Source organism: Equus caballus, chromosome 15 (assembly GCF_041296265.1).
Source record: "Equus caballus isolate H_3958 breed thoroughbred chromosome 15, TB-T2T, whole genome shotgun sequence".
Taxonomy (NCBI): domain Eukaryota; kingdom Metazoa; phylum Chordata; class Mammalia; order Perissodactyla; family Equidae; genus Equus; species Equus caballus.
In genome coordinates this window covers 43,715,846-43,730,050 of record NC_091698.1, presented here as the reverse complement: position 1 = coordinate 43,730,050, position 14,205 = coordinate 43,715,846, and the positions used below count along the sequence as shown (strand labels likewise).

At 42.1% G+C, this 14,205-nt stretch overlaps 1 protein-coding gene across 1 annotated transcript; it reads left to right on the top strand.

Annotated features, from left to right (window-relative positions):
- Positions 1-271: 271 nt before the first annotated feature.
- Positions 272-9,474, top strand: POLE4 (DNA polymerase epsilon 4, accessory subunit). Its single transcript, XM_001499751.6, has 4 exons — positions 272-1,260; positions 1,803-1,887; positions 2,561-2,602; positions 9,155-9,474. Exons 1-4 carry the CDS (start codon positions 1,039-1,041, stop codon positions 9,166-9,168), a joined length of 363 nt encoding a protein of 120 aa, XP_001499801.2. The 5' UTR covers positions 272-1,038; the 3' UTR covers positions 9,169-9,474.
- The last annotated feature ends 4,731 nt before the right edge of the window (positions 9,475-14,205 follow it).

Below are 14,205 nucleotides of genomic sequence, written 5' to 3'. Positions count from 1 at the left end.
TCTCAAAGTGTGGTGTGGGGACCAATGGCGGGTGGGGAAGGGGGTTATTCTGAGAGACCCTTTTCAAGGATCCGTGAAGTCAAAACTGTTTTCTTAATAATATTAAGAAGTTATTTGCCCTTTTCATTCTCATTCTCTCAATAAGATGCAGTGTTTTCCAGATTCGTGAAAAGTGATAACGTTTACAGAAGCAGCCAGAGAATCCAGTTGTCTTCCTTATTAAGCCAGATAACGTAACGTAATGACACAGTGTATTAGTTATTTTAAATGAATATTTTAAAACTTTAATTTCTAATACAATAAATGTTGATATAACCTACAGAAACAAAAGCTTTTTGTGGTTCTCAATAATTTCTAAGAGCGTAAAGCGATCCTGCGAACAAAAAGTTTGAGAACCAATGCTCTGATGCAACTCGTGATTGCACAAACTTGGATGCCTTGTGATCACCACAACTTCAACCTCTCCAGCCTCTATGCCTTTTTCTTGTGGTTTCCGGTCTGGACTGAACCTCTGCCATTTCTGCCTGCAAAGTCCTAGCCCTCCTTCAAGAGCATCTTGCTCTCCTTGATGCTGGTCCAGATTTTGCGCCCTCCTCAGTACCCTCTTTCCGGGCTGGGCCCTCCGGGGAAGGTCCGGGCCTCTCTCGGACACTTGCCCTTCCCAGCCTTGGGTATCATTCTGAGTTGACTGAGACTCTCTAGCGGGTCGGGTCTGGGTTTCTCCAGACCTGGCACTCCTCCGGGCACCAGCCCCGCCCAGCCACCACATTCACCAAGAGGCGCCACACGGGCTCAACCAGGCCGGAGAGTCACCGGGAGGAGCAACAGAGACCCGGAGAGACCAGCAGCCGGGATCGCGCAGGGAGGCAGAGATAAAACCGCCCAGTACCCGCCCACCACGGTCCTGGAAGCGCCCCGCCGCGTGAGGGGCGGAGCCACGCGTCCACAGGGGGCGTGGCCTCCAGTGCGCGCGGGAAAGGGGCCGGAGCCGCCTGCGCGCGCACAGTCGGCGGCCGCGCGCAGCACGCTCGGGGCCGGATGGCGGCGGCGGCGGCGGCGGCGGCGGCTGGAAGCGGGACGCCCCGGGAGGAGGAGGGGCCCGGTGGGGAGGCAGTGGCCCCTCCGCCCCAAGCCCCGACGGGTGCGCCCGGGGCTCGTCTCTCGAGGCTGCCTCTGGCGCGAGTGAAGGCCTTGGTGAAGGCGGACCCCGACGTGACGCTCGCGGGACAGGAAGCCATCTTCATTCTGGCACGAGCTGCGGTGCGGCGGGAACTAGAGGGACACAAGGCGGGCCGGGGAGCGTGGCGAGGGGCGGGGCCTCGGGGACTTCCGGGGGTGGAGCTTAGCGGCGCCTTGGGCTGGATTTGGGGAGTGTGGGATGTACTGGGGACAGGGAGGTGGGAGAGGTGCTGGGGCCCGATTGTGAGCTGTGAGTGTAGGAAGGGAAGACGGAAGAAGGGTCACGTAGGGTGGTTGTATTGGTTTGTTAACACACCTGCCTCTTCACGAGGGCCTGGACGACGACTTTAATTTGCATCTCCAGTGTCTAACACAGAATTTGTAGGAGTCTCAAGTGAATGAGTGGGATGAATTTACAAGGAAGGGAGGAGGGACGTGTCTGGGCTACTGCGAGAGTGGGAAGGGGAATAGACCATCATGAAGTCCAGGACAACCTTCAGCTGCCCTGAGACCCTCCCCATGCATCTGAGCCCCCTTTCGTCCCTCTCCCCTGACTCAAACAGGAGCACTCACAAGACTTGTGCTAGAACCAGTTGGTACAATTCTCTTTGTTTGCTTCACAGGAACTGTTTGTGGAGACCATTGCAAAAGATGCCTACTGCTGTGCCCAACAAGGGAAGAGGAAAACCCTGCAGAGGAGAGATTTGGGTAGAGTGTCACTGTGGTATCCTGGATCTGGGGGCGGACAAGCGAGGGCTGGGCAAGGTTTTCCCTTTCACTGGTTGAGAAGGCATCACTGTAAGAAGAGAGGTGCCACAGGGTCTCTATCGGTGTTTTGTTGGACTGCCACATTGACAGAAAGCCCTTACCTTTAGGATTTCTCTACTTTGAGTGGCTGGAGAGGTGCCATAGCAGAGAGTGAAAGGAGTCTAGGTGTTGCCAGAGCTAACTAGACCCCTTTATACCTTCTGCCGTGTTGTACCAGGCTTGACATTTCTTTTCCCCCTGGAACGTGAGGGTTTGGTTTCTGACTCTTCTTTCTAGTTGGTGACCTTCACACATGTGTAAGCTTTCATATACTGTCATCTTACTTTCCTGGCTCTATTGCCAAACTCTTCTCTGATGACTTTCAGAGCAAAGAGGTTCCCCCCACTGAACAGTATTTACCCAGGTATTTCTTACTCCTGTAGAGAGACAGATGATCGGTAAGATTTGGTGGTGGAGTATAGGAATGGATCTCAAGACAGCGAGGAACACATTTTATAAATGCCCACATTTTCATAAAACCTCATGCCCTTCAGTGCGTGGGTTGTGCTTTTTTGGGGGGGCTGATGTCCAAATGATCTGAGTTGGTCAGGTGTCCCTTTACCTTGTGTTTCAGATAATGCAATAGAAGCTGTGGATGAATTTGCTTTTCTGGAAGGTGAGTTCTTTATCAATGGGTGGTCATTTCCGTTTGGCCTTCCATGCTAATGATCTAAGTTCACAACCTTGTAAAACTGATGCCGGGTTCTTCCTTGTTTGTGTAGGGATAATTCTTTCTCCCTACTTCCTGTTAAGATAGGAAAAACTGACTTGCTAAATCTGGTGAGATTTAGCAATTTTAATTCTATTCCCTTGGGTAATTAAAACTTTTTCCTGAATGTTGCTAACCGTAAAAAATGGAAGGGAGTATAAAGACCCCAGTGGAGTTAGGTGGACTCAGAAGTTTGCTTCTTGCTTTGATCTCCATCTCTAGATATAAATCTTCCTCCTCATCATAATGCTAGAGTTCAGAAACAGTTGCCAACATTTAAAGGGTTACTTGTTCCTTCTCTTCAACGATCTGTGTAAAGCGATGATTTTGCTGCAGGGAGAGTCTGTCCTGTATCTGTTCTTAGGAATTTCGGATTAACTCATGTGCTAACTAAATCTTGTCATTGAAATAGAAAATATTTGAAATGCCTCATTTTATCTACCTTCTCTTAGAGCTGTTTCTCCTACTTAATTCCTAAATCTGATCAGCTTGCTCTTCTCTACACATATTCTGATTGGATAGTTGTGTGAAAGCCCTGCGCCTAGAGTTCATTCTCCTCTTTACCATACCAGAGTGTTCTCATCACCTCCTTCAGGCCTCATTACCTATTTTTACTCCTTTGTTCTGCATCTGTACATCAACCTAGGCCTCTGGCCCTTTCGATATATTCTTTTAAATGTCTTTTAAGATATATTCCCATGGCCAGCTTCAAACCTAGATTATTGAGTATTCTCTTAATTTGTAGATCTTTCTTAAGCCTTTTTTTCTGTGTACTCATTTTTCTTAAAAATAACTTGTTAGCTGCCTACCTAAGGCAGGCAACTTCTTGTGAGTGAGTTCCTGTCAGTTCCCCAATCAAAAATGTTTAGAGTCTACCTTACATGTTCATTTTTAGTTACCAGCTTTTCAAAGAGGTGAGTGATATGATCAAGTTTGTATTTTAAAGACATAACACTACTGACCTGTGGGTACTAAACTGGAGGGCGCTGGGAACAGAAGTGGAGAGATCTTACGCAGTTTCCTTCTCTAGCCTCCACCGTGCCATAGAGCTTAGCTTGGAATTTGGTGGGGAAAATTGGCCGTGTGCTGACATCTGTTGCCAGTCTTCCTTTTCTTTTTTTTTTCCCCCTCCCGAAGCCCCAGTACATAGTTGTATATCCTAGTTGTAGGTCCTTCTAGTTCTTCTGTGTGGGACACCACCTCAGCATGGCTCCATGAGGGGTGTGTAGGTCCGCGCCCAGGATCTAAACTGGCAAACCCCAGGCCGCTGAAGCGGAGTGTGCAAACTTAACCACTGCACCACCGGGCCAGCCCCAGCTTGGATTTTTAATAAATGGCCCATTTCTTGAGTGGTAGATGTGTTCATTTTCATCTTCTGATCCAATAAGCTCAGTAATTGAAGCCGTCTGCTCTACCGCACATTAGTAGATCTGAATTTTGGCCATTTTAGACCCTGTAGGTTCAGTCAGTATATATTATTTTGTACCTGGTAAAATAAATGTTTTATATCCTTACCTGTGTATGTTCTAAGTAGAAAATTATTCTGTTTTTTCTTTTTTAATCAAGGCAGTATATATTCATGCTTAAAAATCAAATAGTTACCTAATGGCTTACAATGAAGTGTAACTGCTGCCTCTCACCCTTTTGTTTCCCTTTTAGCTTTTCAGGCGCTTACTTATATTTCTAAATGACATGCTTGTCTTTGACTTATCAACCGTAGATGTTATCTGTTGACTCCCTGCTATGATAAGTGAAGATTTGGCTAACCTGTACTACCCCACAAATCCCTTCTCTCCTGTCTGATTTTTGGTGGTTATATCATCATTTTTAGTTCCTTTGTTACCTTTTCAGTTTACATAACATATAGAATATCTATTTTTTTTGTTTTCTCGCCACTTTGTGATGCATGACTGTTGGTGCACCTATCCCTTCCTTTCCCATGTTGAGCCCACTTCCAGCTCTCACTTTGTGTCATCTGTACTTGTACTTTGCCATTGTCAAGGCTGATAACATATCTTCTCATCGTAGTTAAGTCTTCCCTGCTTTAGCTGTAGGTTGGGTGTGGAACTTGAAAAACAGTACTGTGAACAGTCTTTCTCTACCCTCTCTGTCCTTTAATCCCATGCAGGGCCCCTCCCTGCCGGCAACTCTTATTAGTCTGTTGTGTACTCTTCTGGATATTTTATGCAAATGTGTGTCTATTTGTATTCTTTTTTAAGCCTTCCCATATGAAATGTAACACAAAGAACAAGTGTAAAGTCAGTAAATAATCAGATGAACACCATTGTAACCATCAACTAGGCCAAGAGATAGGATACTGTCAGCCCAGAAGGCCCGTATGTATTCCTTCATCATATGTCTCTCCACCCCCTATCCTGACAACTGTATCCTGACGTTTTGGTAGTTACTTCCTTGACTTTTCTTTATAGTTTTACCACATAAGCATGCATCCCTAAATACTAGGATTTAGTCAAATTGCAATGCTGCGTCATTGTTCATAAGAGAGATTGGCATTTGTTTTTCATATTGAATGTGAGCCTCATACAATTTTTTGGGGAGTGTACCCTTTTTATCTGTTCTCTGGAAAACTTTGTGAGATAGGAATTATTTCTTTGAATGTTTGCTGAAATTCATCAGTGAGGCCATCTGGGCCTGGAATTGTCTTTGTGGGAATATTTTTGATTATTGATTCAGTTTTTTGAATGTTTTTAGGACCATTCTGGTTTAATTTTCTTGAGACAGTTTCCACTCCCCAAAGAGTTATAGTTTTTGTAAGAATTTATACATTTTATCTAAATTTGTTGACATCAAGTTTTTCACGGTATTCTGTTATCTTTGTAATGTGTATATTTGTTGATGTCCTCTTTTTATTCTTGGTGTTATGAGAGCCTTTTCTCTTTTTCCTTGATCACTTTCTCTAGAGGTTTGTCAGTTTTATTAGTTTTTTCAAAGAACGAACCTTTGGTTTTGTTGATTCTTTCTATTATGTATTTTTCCACATTTCATTAGTTTCTGCCCTTTATTATTTCTTCATTTTAAATTTTTTTGCATTTAATTTTCTGCTCTTTTCTAACTTCCTGAGATGGATCTTTTGTTCATTAATTTTTAGCTTTTTTCTCTGCTATATGCATTTAAGTTATAAATTTCCCCCTGGATACTGCTGTAGCTGTATCGTGCAAGTTTTAATAGGTAGTATTTTCGTTGTCATTTGATTTGAAATATTTTTAAGTGCTTTTTTTTTCTTTTTGTGAGGAAGATTGGCCCTGAGCTAACATCTGTTGCCGATCTTCTTCTTTTTGCTTGAGGAAGATTGTTGCTGAGCTCACATCTGTGCCAGTCTTCCTCTATTTTGTGTGGGACGCTGCCACAGCATGGCCTGATGAGCGGTGCTAGGTCCACTAGGTACATATGGGTTTAAATCTACCATCTTATTTTGTGCTTTCTATTTGTCTTGCCTGTTTTATTTTTTTCTTCCCATTTTTTGCCCTTTTTTTGAGTATAATTTATTATTCTATTTTTTCCTGTATCAGTTTGGAAGTTATACACTCTGTTCTTTTAGTTGTTACTCTACCAGTTACTACATGCGTCCTTAATTTATCAGAGCCTAATGTTAGTACCTTCCCTCTCATCCTCAGCAAGGTGGAATCTTAGCATCCAGTAACTCTCAGTCCCTTGTCCCCACTCATGCTGTTCTTGTCAAGTGTTTTTGTTTTGTTTTAGACAATCCACATAAGGCATTATTATTGCTATATTATACAGGCAATGATATATGAATTTATCCATATATTTATGTTGTCTTTGCTTTTTTCTTTTTATATTTCTTCTCCTCCAGTTGTGATTATTTTCTTTTAAATCTTTTAGAACTTCCTTTAGTATGGGTTTGCTGGTAGCTGACTCTCTGCTTTTTTATTTTTTGGTATGAAAAAGCCTTTATTTTACTTTCATTGTTGAAGGCTATTTTGCTGAATATAGGGATCCAGGTGGGAAATTATTTCTTTTAGTACGTTGAAGCTATCATGGTACTGTTTTTTGGCTTTCATTGTTTATGTTGAGAAATCATTTAGTCTGTTAATCTTTTGAAGCTAATTTGTCCCTTTTTCTTCTGTCTGCTTTTAAGTTCTTCTCTTTGATTTTTCTGTAGTTTCACTCTCATGTATCTAGGTATAGATTTCGCTTTTTGTAGTCAGTTTAGGCTTCTTAAATCTATGGATAGATTTCTTTCAGCTGTCCTGGAGAAGTCCCAGCCAGTATCTTTTCAGATATTGGCTCTGTTTTGTTCTTTCTCCTTTCTCTCTGGGATTCCTGTTAAACATATGTTAAAACTCAACTATAATTTTGCCTCTTCATGATGCATTGTGTGTAATTTTACTCACATTCCGGTTTATTAATTCTCTCTTCAGTGGTCTTGTCTCATTTAAACTTTTCTATTGATTTCTTAGTTTTTGTTTTTGTGTTTTAAGTTCTGCAAATTCCATTTAGTTATTTTCAAATCTCTTTTGTCACTTTTTATTGTATGTACTTGTTGCAAATGTTTTGACGCTCATCTTTTATTTCTTTAAACATAGGAAGTACAGTTGTTTAAAGGTCTGTGTCCAATCTAATGTCCAAAGCCTTTTGAGGCTGGTTTATTTTCTTTTATTTTTCTGTCTATTTCTGTTAGAACTGTCTCACAGTCTTTCCCCTATATGCCTAGTTATTTTGGCATATTGGTCATTGTACTTGAGAAGATTATTTGTTGGATAATTTGAGGCTTGTGTGATGAAACCTTTCTCCAAAGAAGAGTTTCCTGTGCTTCTGCAAGGCACCTGGGGGTGTGTCGGTCGGTGCGGGGCCTCCTTTCCAAATCCAAGACTGGGGGATTCCTTCATCACCATGATGCGAACCCTGATTGCAGGCTGGTGAGGGGGCTGACTTTATTTTAGTCCAGCCTTACTGTGAGGGTGTAGCCTTTTGGGACTCCAGCCTTAAAAAAGGGAGTGGTTATCAGACCTTCCCACTTGAGCAGCCTCCCAGATTTGACTCTTGATTTGCTCAACCCACCCCGCAGAAATCACAGCACAGTTTCTCACCTCTGTCTTTCGGTTTGGCAAATGCCCTCAGGGCAAAAGCAGTTTTGGAAGCTGGGTTTTCTTTGTGTTCTTTCCTTCTCTAGATTTTGGATTTGCCTGCTCTTGATGCCTTTTCAATATCTGAAGGATTTTCTTTTTAAAAATATTTTACTCAGCTTGATCAGTTGCTCTCGGCAGAATGTTGCCATTATCAAAAGCAGAGGCTGTTTTTTTTTTTTTTTTAAATTAGAGATATTTTTGCTTTGTTTTCTTATGTGTTCTTTTCCATGAATTATCTGTTTTATTCTAGGTCGTCATCTTTTTCTTATTTTTTTTTTAAATAAATCTTAGTCTTTCATCATGTAGGCTTTCTTCAAATGCCTGGTAATTTTCATTCCATTTAAGAATGAGAGAATCAGAAGCCTGTTTGGAAGCTGTGTACGTGTGTGGATGGGAGGGTGGTTTTTGCCTGACAGTTTTACTTCAGGATGGGCAGGAGCGGGGCCAGGTGTTACTCGGTGGGCCTCCAAAGGCCAGAGTGCAGAAAGCGTTACTGTGGCGAGCTGGCATTTTCAGAAGCTGCTCTAGTTCTCCAGGTAATACATTTAGTTCTTTAGAAGAGAACCCTCTGATTTTGTTTTCAACTTAGGTTTAAATGCTTCTTTTCTGGTAGTGCTGCCTTCGGGGAGGGTTGTGGGGGGATGGGGTCAGCCATTTCTCATACAGACCCTGGGGGCATTAACCTATCGTAGCCTTGCGTCTGTCTCATTCCTGTGTCTGAGTCTGGAGCCTCCCGTGAGTCTCCCGGCACGCGGGCTCCACCTCTGCTGCAGCTCTTCTGTGTTCATTCTAGGCACATTTTCCCCTGCTCTGTTTTCAAACATCCATCAGTCACATTTCTATTATTCAGCTTTTTATTGAAATCTCTTGACTGCTGATGGGCCTCCATTCTTTGTTGTAGATTTATACCTTTCTTAAACCTTTTTTCGTTTTGAATGGAATCTTGGATGGAAGGGAATACAAACTTGTGGGCTCAGTCTCCCATCTTGAAATGGAACTTTCTCGAAAGATTATAAGCCCTTTGCTTAGAGAACTTACCTCATTTATTTAGTATCACTCACCCCTTTTATGGTCTCCACAAATGCTCATTAACCAACGCAACAACTTCTCAGCCCTTTTCCCACCTCTAATTCTAACTGTCCAAACAGTGTGCTTAATTCCCAGCTGCCCACCCTCTGTGATGCTGTGTTTTTCCCCGAGGATCTTTTGAATTGATATTCTTCAAAACGAGTATTTTGGTCTTAGATAACTACTGGTCCCAAAGCAGCTTCCATTTTAACTTGGCCCGGCTTGTTATGCTCCTCCAGCTCTGGAGGCACCATGCTTTACTCATTGCTCTTTGTGTTTTTAGGTACTTTGGATTGATTGCTGAGCTGGGCAGTTTTGTGAGCCCTCCCCTGCGTCCTTCAGCTAGCCCCTCTGCAGGCCTCAGCTTTGAAGAAGAGTCTTTGGAGTGTTGCACTGCCACACTTTCTGTTCTACCTTCTCCTAAGGTGGGACAAGCAGAGGGCTCACATGTTAGCTTTTCTCTGCAAGGTCTTTCACTACTTGTGTCTTCCATTGCCGGCCTGGATCCAGCTGCTGCTGCTTGGGGCAGAGATAAAGAAAATGATTTGTGCAGGTTGCTTAATGAATGATAAGGACCAGAATAAAGGTCTGTGATCAACTTCAGCTTAGTGCGTTGTATAATCTTGACTTTGTTCTTGACTGGAGAGCACACATGCCCAATCACAGACCTTTCTGATCTTCCCTGCCAGACATTGGGAACCTCAGTCTCTCATTTATTTGTTCATTTTTTCCCCAACATGCCACCAGAATGTGGTTCCAGAATTTATAGGATGCCATTTAGGGTCTTTGGAAGTTCAAATAAATGTGATCCTAGATTTAAAACCAATCAAATTTTTAACGGCTTTATTGAGATATAATTCACATAGTGTACTATTTACTCATCTAAAGTATATGTTTCAATAGTTTTTAGTATATTCATAGATATGTTCAATTATCACCACAGTCAATTTTAGAACATTATTAACAGAATCTTATGTGGTATTTTGTGTCTGGCTTCTTTCGCTTAGATAGTTTTCAGCGTTTATCTTTGTTATAACATGTATCAGTACCCATTCCTTTATTTTTATTTTTAAAATTGTGGCAAAATATATATCACATAAAATTTACCATTTTTGAATGTACGGTTCTGTGGCATTAAATACATTCACTTTGTTGTGCAGCATCAGCATCATCCATCTCCAGAACGTTTTTCATCTTCCCAAACTGAAACCGTACCCATTAAACAAGAACTCCCCGTTCTCCCCTCCCCCAGGTCTACCTAAATTTTGGTTTTTGAGGGAAGGCGCAGGTCACATAGCGGGAAAGAGGCAGTGTACTTAGAAAGCAGTGGTCACGGAGAGCAGCAGGAAGCCACAGACAGTGGGTCTGAAGTGTTTTTGGATCATGGATTGAAGATAGAAGGTCTACAGATATCCGTAGAAAGATGTATAGATGCTCAGTCCTGTAATGTTTTATAAATAAATTTTCTTTTAGAATAATGCTGATTTGCAGAAAAGTTACAAAGATAGTACAGAGTTCTTGTATACCCGTCACCTAGTTCCCCCATTGTTAACATCTTACATTTGCCAGGTACATTTGTGAAAACTAAGAAACTGACGTTTATACGTTGCTGTTAACTAAACTCCAGACGTTATTTGGATTTCTCCAGTTTTCCCATTAATACCCTTTTTCTGTTCTAAGATCCAATCTAGGATACTATGTTGCATTTACTTTTGATGTCTCCCCCATCTCCTCTGGTCTGTGACAGTTTCTCAGTCTTTCCACATTTTTCATGACCTTGACAGCCTTCAGTAGCACGGGGGAGGTATCCTATAGAATGTCCCCAACATGGGTTTGTCTGTTTTTCTCATGATTAGTTGGTCTCATAACTTTGCTTATAATTTCAGGGATTACACAGACCCTCGAGGTCCTTTCAGGGGCCTCCTCTTATTATTGCAAATGGGAATTTAAAAGTGCATGCTGGCCTTTTTCCAAGATAAACTCAAATTAGAGGTTGCAGCCCATTAGTGGGACATGGAATCAATGTAGTATGTTGCCACTGGCATTTTTAAGTAATCTATTGAAAGCAGGAGAGTGTTGCACTGAGTAAAGGGTAAGTATTAATTTTTCTTTCATTTATATGTGTGTATACTAGGTCATTGTGTAAAATCTATGTGGTGGGCAGAATTTTGGCCCCCATGACTTTTGCCCCTTTGCCTGTGAATATGTTATGTTACGTGGCAAAAGGGGTATTGCAGATGTAATTAAGGTTACTAACCAGTTGATTTTAAAATAGATTATCTTGGATTATCTGGGCACACCCAAAGTAATCACATGAACTCTTAAAAGCAGAGCTTTCTTCTGGCTGAGGGTAGATGAGGAAGTTACAGAGATGTGGCAGAAGAGCCTGTCAGAAAGATTCAAAGCATGAAAAGGACTTGACCCGTTGTTGCTGGCTTTGAAGATGGAGAGGGCCATGAGCCAAGGAATGTGGCAGCTTTCAGAAGCTGAGAACCATCTCCGACTGACAGCCAGTGGAAACAACCTCAATCCCACAAATGCACAGAACTGAATTCTGCCGCTAAATTGTATGGCCTTGCAAGTGGATTTTCCCCTGGAGCCTCCAGATGGAGCCCAGGCCAGTTGATGCCTTCACTTTGACCTTGTGAGACCCAGAGCAGAGAATTCAGCCACACTGGGCCAGACTTCTGACCTGTAAAACTGTGAGGTAATAAGTGAGTTGTTTTAAGCTGCCAAAATTGTGACAATGTATTTTTTACTGGGGGTCAAGGTAAGAAAACATTGGAAAATACTGCTGTAGTGGAAAGGATCCTGGACGGGGGTCAGGAGACTTACTCATGCCACCACTGCCACTGCCTGAGGTGAAGTTGCGTTGATCCTTCACCCTTCCTGAGTTTTCTCTCATCAGTTGAGTGGGATATTCTAAAGTTTCTTTCACATGACATATTTTTCTTTTATGGACTGATTTATTTTTTTTCCAGCAAAATTCACCCCTTTTAGTGGACAGTTCTATGAGTTTTGATAAATGTGTGTAATTACCATCTCAAGGTTTAGAACAGTTAGATCACCACAAAAGTCCCATTATGCTGCCTCTTTGCAGTCCTCTGTCACCTCTCTGGTGTACCAGTCCCTGGCAACCACTGATCTATTTATTGCCCTTATAGTTTTGCCTTCCTAAATGGAATCACACAGTGTGTGGACTTTTGAGTCTGGCTTCTTTAATTTAGCATAATGCATTTAAGATTCATCTACAGTCATGGGCCACATAGTGACGTTTTGGTCAATGGCAGACCGTGTATACAACCGTGGTCCCATAAGACGAGTACCATACAGCCTGGGTGTGTAGTAGGCTATACCATCTGGGTTTGTGTAAGTGCACTCTATCATGTTCACACACTGATGAAATCGCTTGGCGACTCATTTCTCAGAAAGGATCCCCATTGTTAAGTGACACATGACTGTATGTTGTGTGTATCAGTAATTTATTTTTTATTCCTGAGTAGTATTCCATTGTATGGAATGTATGTACCACATTCTGTTTATCCATTCACCAATTAAGAGAGATTTGGGTTGTTGTCAGTTTTTGGTAATTATAAATAAAGCTACCATAAATATTTGCATACAAGTTTGTATGTGAACATAAATTTTTCTTTCGGGTATATATGTAGGAGTGGGAATCCTGGATCTTATTCTAAACATATGTTTAGTTTTTAAAGAGATTGGCCAGCTGTTTCCCAAAGTGGCTGTGCCATTTTGCATTTATACCCGCAGTGTTTGAGAATTTCAGTGGTTCTGCGTCCTTGCTAGCTCTTGGTATTGAAAAAGTTTTAGCTGTTCTAATAGGTACGTAGTGGTATTTCACTGTAGCTTTAATTTGCATTTCCCTAATAACTAATATGTTGAACATTTTTTTAATGTGCTTATTTGTCACTATGTGGCTTCTTTGGTGAATTGTCTGCTCTCATCTTTTTCCAATTTTAAAAAGTGGGTTGATTTTTTTATTATTGAGTGTTGAGAGTTCTTTATGTATCTATGCAAATCCTTCATTAGATATGTGTTATGCAGATATTTTCTCCCAGTCCCAAATGGCATTGTTATTTTTAATCCTATAAGTAAGTCTCAACTGCACTCAGTTCTGTTGGTGAAATGACTTAAATGAGGCATCTGTGACTTCAGGGGCTCCTTGCTTTTTTTCGTTTCTGTGTTAAGTCCTGTGGAGGAGCAGGGCTTCTGTCATGGTCTGCAATCCCGTGCCCTGCTTCCCTTCCCTTGTTGTCTATCGGTCACGGGCTAATGGGTCAGAAAGGGAACCTGCATTCCCAGTGTCGCTGGCTGGGAGCGCTACAGTGGAGTTCCCTGCTATCTTAGGTCATGCTGGGGGTGGGAAAGGAAGATGAGACCATTGCCAGATATCGTGTAGGGTGAAGGCCCACAACTACCGACACCCAATATTAATAGTATGAAGGCCTAACCTTCAAAAAGAGTAAGTGCAAATCATGCTAAAAGCAATTTTAAATTTGTCCCTATTCCTTTTTTCTGTGTATCTGAGCCAGGGATCTGACATTCCTCACTCAAGCCTGAATAGCCCTGAACATCCCAGTGCTTAGAGCATTTTTCTGTATTTTCCCAATTAATTGATTCAGAGTATTCTACCTAATCTTGGATATTTTTTACTCTTTAGTGTTTAGTGTTTCTTCCTCCATCCTTTCCTACAGGAACCTTAGTTCCCCTGTCGGATTTATAGAATTTAGCTAACCTGGGATCTTCAAGAAACATCGAATGCTTAACTGCGGGCATGCATGTTTGATTCAGGGTGGTGGACTGAATATGCTTTACAAGTCTCCTTTCTCTAATAGCTACCTAGTTAAATAAATGAACAATCCCCCCGACATTCATACAAATTAGCAAAATATTTAACCGCAACAATGGAACAAGGAATAGGGCACATTGCAGCGCCACAGAATTCAGAAAGGACTAAATAAAGAATGACAGAAGATTCTGGAATTGAGGGGAAGCGCATCAAATAGAAAGGTTCCTAACTCCCTCTTCCAGAATTGTAACTGGGAGTCACCCAAAATCCTGAGGATTCTTATACCCTCAATCAGGAGAGAAGAAAACCAAGCAGGTATGTCGTTTTCCCTCTTCACACTGGAGAGAAGCAGAAATGGTTGCTGGGGAGAAATGGGTGAAGCAGAGGCAAGCGGACCCTTTCCAGTGGCTGTGAGGGCTGTAGGCTGAGCTAGAGGATGACCCCAAAGGCCAAGGCCACTCTTTCTAAGGAGACTAGAGCACAGCCTCCAGCAAGGTGGAGTGAATCATGGTTCTCTAAGTTAA